We start from the raw sequence: 8,929 nt of genomic DNA, 5'->3' as shown, positions 1-8,929 counted from the left end.
TGGAGAGTTGGAGATCATTGGTTACGTCATTATTAGAGGCTACAGGAGCAGTAGATATGCTAGATGGAAGAGAGAGGTTGGTGATGGAATGGAGAAGTCAGTTGGGTTATTCGGTGTAGCTTTCTGAGTGGATGACTCAAGAAAGGGAGCTGCCCAGGTAGATATAGTGGAGGACGAGACACGGGGCAGAAGTGTAGCAGTAGAGTGGAATGGAAAAGTGTGTTCCAAAAAAACAATATGCCTAGAGATGAAGATTTTATTTGATGAAGGATCTAAGCAGACATAGCTATTTGTAGAGGAGGAATACCCCAAGAATACACATGGACAACTTCTTGGATCGAGTTTATGCATGCTATAGGGTCGTAGCCAAGGATAGCAGAGACACCCAAATACACGTAACTTATGTGGATTTGGAGGACGATGAAACAAGGCTTGGAAAGGGGAGCTACCTTTGAGGAGGGGTGTGGGTAATCGGTTGATCAGATATATTGCAGTTTGGACAGCAAGTGACCAAAATTTGAGGGGTACAGATGCATGATGAAGAATGGTAAAAGTGGTTTCAAGAATGTGTCAATGCTTGCGTTCGGCAATGCCAACTAGTTAGGGAGTGTATAGAGGGCTCAAAAGGTGTTGAATGCCAGATTCTTGAAGAATAGTTTTAAGGCAGATGTATTCACCACCTCCATCAGTGTAAAGTGTACCAATTTTAGCGGAGAAGTAGTTCTCAACAACTTTCTTAAAATTGATAAAGGTTTGAGTGACATCTGATTTGTGCTTAAGAGGAAATAGCCATGTGTATTTGGTGAAATGATCAACAAAAATGACATAAAAACGAAAATTATCAAATGATGTAATAGGAGCTAGACCCCAAACATCTGAGTAAATTATTTCAAATGGTCGATGACTAACAATAGATGTTGCACCAAATGGAAGTTGGTGACTTTTATTACAAAGGCAGGAATTGCATAATGTAAAAGAGTTACTAAGGGACACTGGAAGCTTAAAAGAAGAGATGAAGCTCTTGGTGATACGTGGCTGCGGATGGCCAAGTCTTGCATGCCAGAGATGTAAGGTAGGAGACTGGGAAGCGACGAAGTGATCTTGATGTGAGAGACTGGTGGATCTACTAGGCAGCTTAGTTGTTGGCCATTCATAGAGGTCATTGTTGCTCTGTCCTTGATGTAGTGCTGCCCCCGTGTTCAAATCCTTAACAACATAAGAGTAAGGAAAAAATTCAATAGAAGTTAGATTTTGACGACAAAATTGTGCAACAGAGATTAGATTGCGTCTTATTTTTGGTGAACATAAGACATGATGAAGAGAAAAGGAATGAGCAGGTGAAGTAGAATGAAGAGTAGTTTGACCAATGTGCGAAATTGGGATACTGTTACCATCTCCTATGATGATCTCATCATTGCCTGAGAAATCAGTGACGAAAGTGAGGTTGGACGGATTGTCTGTTATGTGATGTGATGCTCCGGAATCCATAACCCAAGGATTTCCATTGTTGTTGTAGGAGCGAGCTACCATGTTTGCTTGTGCTTCATATTTGTTGTGCGATTGAGAGCGACAAACCTTGGCTATGTGACCACATTTGTCACACAATTGACATTGAACACGTTGTTGGTTGGATTGACGGGAACCGAAGGACCTAGAGTTGTTGTTAGGTGGTCCAGGGTGGTGACGACTGTTAAAAGAGTTATTGGGTCCTCCTTGCTGCTGGTTGCTACGGCGTTGTTGGGTATTGCTGGCTGCGTTGTTGTAATTGCGCCTGAAGGAGTTTTGGTTTGATGGGGCTCGTTGATTTAATTGAGCAGTGATCAAGGGTGTGTTGGTTTTTGGTTCTGAATGTTGGAGAAAGACCTCATGGGCTAGGAGCTTGTCATACAATTTTTCAAAGGACATTGGATTATCTCGAGCACGGATGGCTGCTAAGATTTCATTGAATTCCGACCTAAGACCGCTAAGTATTTTTGGTTAATGGAGACCCACTGGATGCAAGATCATCGGCAACTGATTTGATCTCTTTCATGTACTCAGCTACTGTACGAGATTCTTTTTGAAGATTGGAAATGATGTCGCGAAGGCCAAAGATTCTTGACTGTGATCTGTTTGCAAATGTTGTTTGGAGTATTTCCCAGGCATGCTTAGCAGTAGATGCTTGGGCTATCATTGGGGCAATGGAATGTTCAATAGATGCCATGATAGCATTGCGAAATAAGCTGTGTTGGCGGAGCCAGAGCTTGAAGTTGGGGATGATCAATTGCTTATCATTTTCTGCGTAGTATTCAGCGGGACAACTAGAGGAGCCGTCAATAAATCCCAGTAGATCGTAGCCGAATAGTAGAGTTTTGACTTGGGCTTGCCATGTTGAATAGTTGGTGCTTCCTGCTAGTTTCAGAGATAGTTGGGAAGCAGGGTTGAAAGATATTAATTGAGATGGTTGAACTATGGAGTTATGACCATAGACAAGTGATGGAGTGGAATTGGTTGTTGATGATGAGGAATTGTTTCCCGTATTGTAAAACTTAGAGCAGATTACTAACTCTTTGGAGTGTCAATTGCCCTGATACCATAAAAGCACAAGAGTTCTGATAGAACTGTTACGTATTTGCATAACTGAGATCAACCATTTATAATACTTAGTGCCATAAGAATAGTACTTATTCTCATAATATATTTATTGGTTTATCTTTAGAGTGTTGTTTTTTCTTATATAACCATACATCATTAGGAGGGCATAGAAATATGATTTTTTGAAAAAAAAGTTTTCAGAGTTAAGTTGAAAAAGGTATTTGAAAATTAAAATTGCGTTTGAGCATGTCTTTCACTTGAAAAAATACTGTAATTTTGCAAGGAAAATAAAATTTTACATATGATTAAACCCACTTTTTCAAATTTAGAAACTCACCTTCAAAAAATAAAAATCAAATATTTATTATGGATAGAATTCTATTTAGAGTGAATGTCTATCTTGTAGAGAGTTTTACTTTGTGGCTAAGTCATTTTTCCCCTATAAATAGAGGGGTCTTACCCCATTGTAAATCATCCCACAATTCAATAAGAATTTTCTCTCTCTCTTTTTCTGCAATATTGTTCTTCTTATTTTTTTATTGTTTTATAACATGTTATCAGCACGAGACTCTACCATCTCAAGAAGCTTTTGGGAAGATTATGGTATAACTTTTCTCCTCTTTTTAATTATGACTGATATTATGAAAAGAAAGTTCGTTGCCCTTGAAATTTCGGGCAAGAACTATATGGCATGGGTGTTGGATGCTAAAATCTATTTAGATGCTATGGGTCTTGGAGATGCCATTAAACACAAAACTAAAGCATCCACCCAAGACTGTGCTAAGGCCTTGATTTTCTTGCGCCATCACCTTGATGAAGGTTTGAAAATAGAATATCTCACAGTCAAAAACTCACTTATTTTGTGTAATGGCTTAAAGGAAAGATATGATAACTTAATGTTGGTCACGCTTCCGCATCCACCCAGGACTGTTAGTTATTTAAACCTATAAACGGGTTTGCCTAGTGATAGATGCAGATGTGAAATTCAGGAAGTCCTATAGGCATATTATCTATATGATATACAGCGTTTCAGAGATGACTTATAGACATGGTCTCTATATGATGCAGAAATGCAAAACCTATAGACATGGGTTATATATGAAATGTAGAACCTATAGACATGGGTTCTATATGAAATGCAGAACCTATAGACATAGTTTCTATATGAAATACATAACCTATAGACATGGTTTCTATATGAAATGTGTAACCTATAGACATGATATCTATATGCAAACGAAAGTTGAAAGCATGATATAAGTGCAGAAGTATAATAATCACCTATGAACATGATATCTACCCCTTTTTGCATGCATGATTTACCCTCCCCTTTTCACTAAAAGCCCCAATAGTTATTACAAGTTATTACAACCCAGAATAAATAAGAAAATGTAAAATTACATCAGAGAAACTAAAAAATTTACAACCGAGGAGAGCCTGATTCAGGTTTCCTGCCTGAAGCATGAAGTAAACCAACTCCAAAGACCAAAATCCTAAACCTTTCTCATTTGGGTGTGTCAGAGTTCCCACGAGCCTCATGGACTCCGGGCAGTGCTTACACCCAAATACAAGATGGAGTCATAGTGCAGTGTAGAAGAGCCAGCCCTCCAATGTCCAAGTTCAGAGGGAACTCAAGGTCCCAAAGCAAGGCTCACAGGAGGAGGGCAGAAATTAGAAACTAGGAATGAGTGTAAGTGCAGAGAAGGGATTCTGGGGAAAAGCATAGATAGGCTGGTGGTCATACCTAGCAATTGGAAGTGCTGACACACCCCAACCAGCCTGTTAGACATATTGTTTGGGAGTTAGGATCCCCTAAGGGATCAAGTCCAAACATGAGCAACAATTTGGATGTTGCCATGTTCTGAACTTCAACTCAAATACATAGAAGGGGACAGGGGTGCAGGGATTCACAGTAGAAACATACGCACAGAAGTTGACATGCTAATTAACATTAAACATAGGCAGTAAAGCAGACAGGGGTGCAGGGATTCACAGTAGAAACATACGCAAAGAACTTGACATGTTAATTAACATTAAACATAGGCAGTAAGCAGACAGGGGTGTAGGGATTCACAGTAGAAACATATGCAAAGGAATTGACATGCTAATTAACATTAAACATAGGCAGTAAAGCAGACAGGGGTGTAGAAGATGTAAAGTAAACACATTGGGATGAGGCTGAAAACCAAACTAGAACATACCAGTTTCAGGGAAATAAATGAAGAGAAAGCAGTAGTCTTGTAAAGCCAAAGTGTAAGCAAGCAATTAGAACACTATGATTTTAGAAGAGGACTATGAGATTGAGTAGTGTAAAAGTGTTGAATTGAGAGTGTGTAATTGAAAGTGTCTGAAAAGTTGAATTCGAGGTCTTTTTGTGAGAAAGGAGTCGTGCCCTTTTTATAGTGTAGAAGGCAAGCAGAATAAGGTAGGAGAATAATTTAAAAAAAAAAATTAGTTGTCAATCAATTACAAAAGTTTCCCTTTAGTTAAGGGATTCTGATTTCAAACGGGTAAAATAATTAAGGAAAGAGGTTGAACAAACACTTTTCCAAAGTAGCACAAGAAAGGTAAATACATAGAGATTTATTTAAGGAAAAAGTTTGATAGCACACGGTTTGTGCAAAATAAGGAAAGGCAATCAATCAACAGCCAGTAAAATCAGAAATTGAAGATTTCATGTGAATCAACCTGGCCAGGAAGATGGGAAAAATCTCGACTTAAGGAAAATCAGTACTAATCAATTAAACCTAAAAGAGGATTCTGAATCAATTAAAAGTTGAAAACCATTTTGGAAGAAAGGATTCATCACACATATAAAAACATACAGCCATGCTCAAGTACGAAGAACTGTCATACCAATCAATAGAAGAGTCTAGCATAGAAAAATTTTAGAGTCATAAACAAAGAAGTTCAAGCTCAATTTATAGACTTAGAGTGAGTTTGAGAGAGTCCAGGGTTCCAAAATAGAACCCTAGTCCAAACACAAGATCAAAACTCGCCAAAACCCCACATCCTAGGGTTTCCAACTCGAATCAGATACAGAGACGAGGAGACAAATAATTGAAACAGGTTCAGAGGTCTCTTCCAGAGACTTATGAGAAAACAAACAAATACAATAGCAAGTTTGAAACAGCAAAGTGAAGAAACTGATGCAAAGCATAGTGAGGGTAGAAGGAACATGTTTTAAGAAAACCTAGGACTTAAACAAGTTCAGAAGCGAAAAGAGGTAGTATAACACTTAAGAACACAATAGAAGAAAAATGTTTAAAGAGAACTCAAACAAGGTCCGGTAAAAGGGCAAACAAAGAACTTAAGAACTCCGTAGGAGATACATACAGCAGGAGAACACAAAATACCAGAAAATATATCAACAAGACATATAGGAAAAACACAGTAGGACGAACATGTAAGCATGGTGTACAAACACAGTAGAAAGACAAGGCACAAAAGAACATATATAGTAGAAAAACATAAGAAAGCAGTAGAAGCACATGCGTGACAAATATACACAAAGGAGAAGAAAAGTCGGAGAACAATTTGAGTTTTTCCAGAAACCCTAAATCGAAGAGAAGTAATTTTGGAAAGAAAAAATTGGGGAAAACGTTTAAGAACTCAAGTAGAGCACAAATATAGAACCGATTTAGAAAAACAATCAGAGAAAACCTCGAATAGCTAGGGTTTCAGAGGAACCCTAAAGCGAGAAAGGCTTGGAAAAGGTCCGATCAAAGTCGGATGAGTCAGAACCAGGCTCGAAATGCTTTGGATACGCCGGAGCAAAGCCGGAGAGGCCATGGAACATTGAATCGGAGATGATCTGAACGGACACCATCGAGGCCAGACCTCGAAACTTCGAACACCAAGCATTCAAGAGCAAAGGGAGGTGAGTATAGTCCATCCATGGCCTGAGAGGCCATGGATTCCGGTGAGATTGAGGTTTAACATGGTAGAAGACGATTAGGGTGTCAAGAACCTTCAAGAGAGTTTGAGAGAGGAAAGTAATTCAGGGGCGGCTGATAGAGTGAAATGAGTTAGGGTTGGGGGTTTGGGTGAATTAAAATGGTAAGGGGAGATCGTGGCCGTTGATCAGATTGATCAACGGCCTGGATTAAAAGGGGTTTGGGTCGGGTAATTAAAACGGGTTAAGGGTATGGAATTGGGCTTGTCCGGTTGGGATTCAAAATTGGGTCAATTAGGGGGGGGGGTCAATGTGGCTATAATCGAAATATAATGGGGCTGCAATTGAAACGAAATGAGGCCAACTTTTAAATAGCCAGTTTTCCCCCTTTTATTTTATAAAAATAGTAAAAATGATTTTGAAAGCGAATTAAAAGTACTGGATCAGTTAATAATATATAAATATTAATTTATAAATATTGGAACCAATTTCATAATTATAGAATGCTATTAATTCTTAAAATAGGCTAAAATTGCAATTACGTGCAATTTATCCTTTAAAATACTAAATAAATTGTAAAAGATGTATAAAAATTATCTTAGCTATATTTTGGTATAAATATGAGAGTAAAATAAGTTATTCGCCAAAAATGATAATTTTGGGAATAATTATTGATTTTGGTACTGCTAAAATGAGCAATAAATTGATTTTAAAAAAATCCTTAAAAACTGGGAAAAATACTAAAACACTTGGGCATACTTATATATACATATATATGCTATTTTGAAAGCATTTGTATGTAAAAAAATACCCAGGGAAAAAATTGGGTATCAACATCATTTTGATTTCTAGAACCCCGTTCCCCTAAATAAGACTTCATGTACGTTCTTTTACTATTTTATGACTTGCGGGGATGGTTAGTTCGGGAATTGGAGGGGTTCGGGTTGAATTCGGAACACTTGGTTCCTTAAGTTGGTTTAAAAAGGCTAAGTTTGACTTCGGTCAACATTTTGAGTAAACGACCTCGGAATCAGGATTTGACGGTTCCAATAGGTTCATATGATCATTTCAGAATTTGGCGTATGTTCGGATCGGGTTTTGGATGACCCGGGAGCGTTTCAACGCCTAATAGTAAAAGTTGGCATTTTGAGCAAATTTCATAAGTTTGGGTTGAAATGGATTCTTACATTCTAGACGTCCGTTTGGGATTCCGATCCTGGGAGTAGCTCCGTATGGTGATTCTGGACTTGGGAGCACGTCTGGAAGTGGAATTGGAGGTCTGTAGGTTGCTTCGGAGTCATTTGGCGAAAGTTAGAAATTTGAAGTTTTGGAAAGTTTGTCCGAGGGTAGACCTTTTGATATCGGGTCCGGATTCCATTCCATAAGTTGGAGTGGGTGCATAATATCATTTAGGACTTTCACGTAAAATTTGGCATCATTCCGAGTTGATTTGATAGGAATTGGACGCGCGGAAGTGTTTTTAGAAGTTTTTGAGTTCATGAGTTACTTCATACGTTTTGGTGTCTCATTCGTGGCTTTAGATGTTATTTCAGTGTTCCCATTGTGCGAGCAAGTTTGTATGATATTGTTAGACTTGTGTGGGTGTTTTGTGTGGAGCCCCGTGGGCTCGGGTAAGTTTCGGACGTTTGGAAGTGATGAAAAACACACCAGATTTCTGGTGTTTCTTGGCAGCAGCTGCAGGTCTCGCAAATGCGAACCTCGCATTTGCGAAGTAGTCCGACCTAGGCAATTTTCGCATTCGCGATACAATTGTCGCATTTGCGATCCCAGCAGAGTCCGCATTTGCGACTCTTTGGTCGCATTTGCGACCTTAGCAGCTGAAGCCAGGCTTCGCATTTGCGAGTGTTTTGTTGCATTTGTGACCCTCGCATTTGCGAACCTTGTGTAGCAAATACGATATCAGAGTCCTGTGCCCAGCTCATTTAATGCGGGACTTAGGCCATTTATCTCATTTCACTTCATCTCTTAGGCGATTTTTGGAGCTTTTGGAAGAGGGTTTTCACCTAGCACTTTAATGTAAGTAATTTCTACACAACATGAGTTAAATACATAGATTATGGGTAGATTAACATGTAAAAATCAGTGAAAATCAAGGGTTTAGATGAAAATCATGGTTTTTGATAAAAATGAGATTTGAGTTTAACCACGAAATTGGTTATGGAACTTAGTAAAAATCATATATTTATGTTCTTAAGGTTATGGGTAACAACTTTCTTCAAAAAATTTCGGAATCCGGGCACGTGGGCCCGAGGGTGAATTTTAGGAGTCTTGCATTTAGGGTTGGATGATCACTTAAATAATGGGGATATGAACTTTGGAGCATTAATTGATTAATTTATATAATATTTGACTAGCTTCGAGTCGTTAGGTACCAAATTTGGAGGTTTGAGCACATTTTTGAGCCGGGAAGTAGGCTTTGAGGCGAGGTAAGTCTCTTTT

The 8,929-nt window shown here is 38.6% G+C and overlaps 1 protein-coding gene across 1 annotated transcript; it reads right to left on the bottom strand.

Annotated features, from left to right (window-relative positions):
* Window positions 1–1,092: 1,092 nt before the first annotated feature.
* LOC109238467 (probable ATP-dependent RNA helicase ddx42) lies at window positions 1,093–1,905 on the bottom strand. The gene is made up of 2 exons (XM_019404941.1): window positions 1,392–1,905; window positions 1,093–1,206 (listed from the first exon to the last, which is right to left on the bottom strand). The coding sequence occupies exons 1-2, from the start codon at window positions 1,903–1,905 to the stop codon at window positions 1,160–1,162; spliced, it is 561 nt and encodes a 186-aa protein (XP_019260486.1). The 3' UTR covers window positions 1,093–1,159.
* Between the last annotated feature and the right edge of the window lie 7,024 nt (window positions 1,906–8,929).

The sequence above is a fragment of the Nicotiana attenuata genome, unplaced genomic scaffold (genome assembly GCF_001879085.1).
Source record: "Nicotiana attenuata strain UT unplaced genomic scaffold, NIATTr2, whole genome shotgun sequence".
NCBI lineage: Eukaryota > Viridiplantae > Streptophyta > Magnoliopsida > Solanales > Solanaceae > Nicotiana > Nicotiana attenuata.
This window is presented reverse-complemented; position numbering and strand designations above follow the sequence as displayed.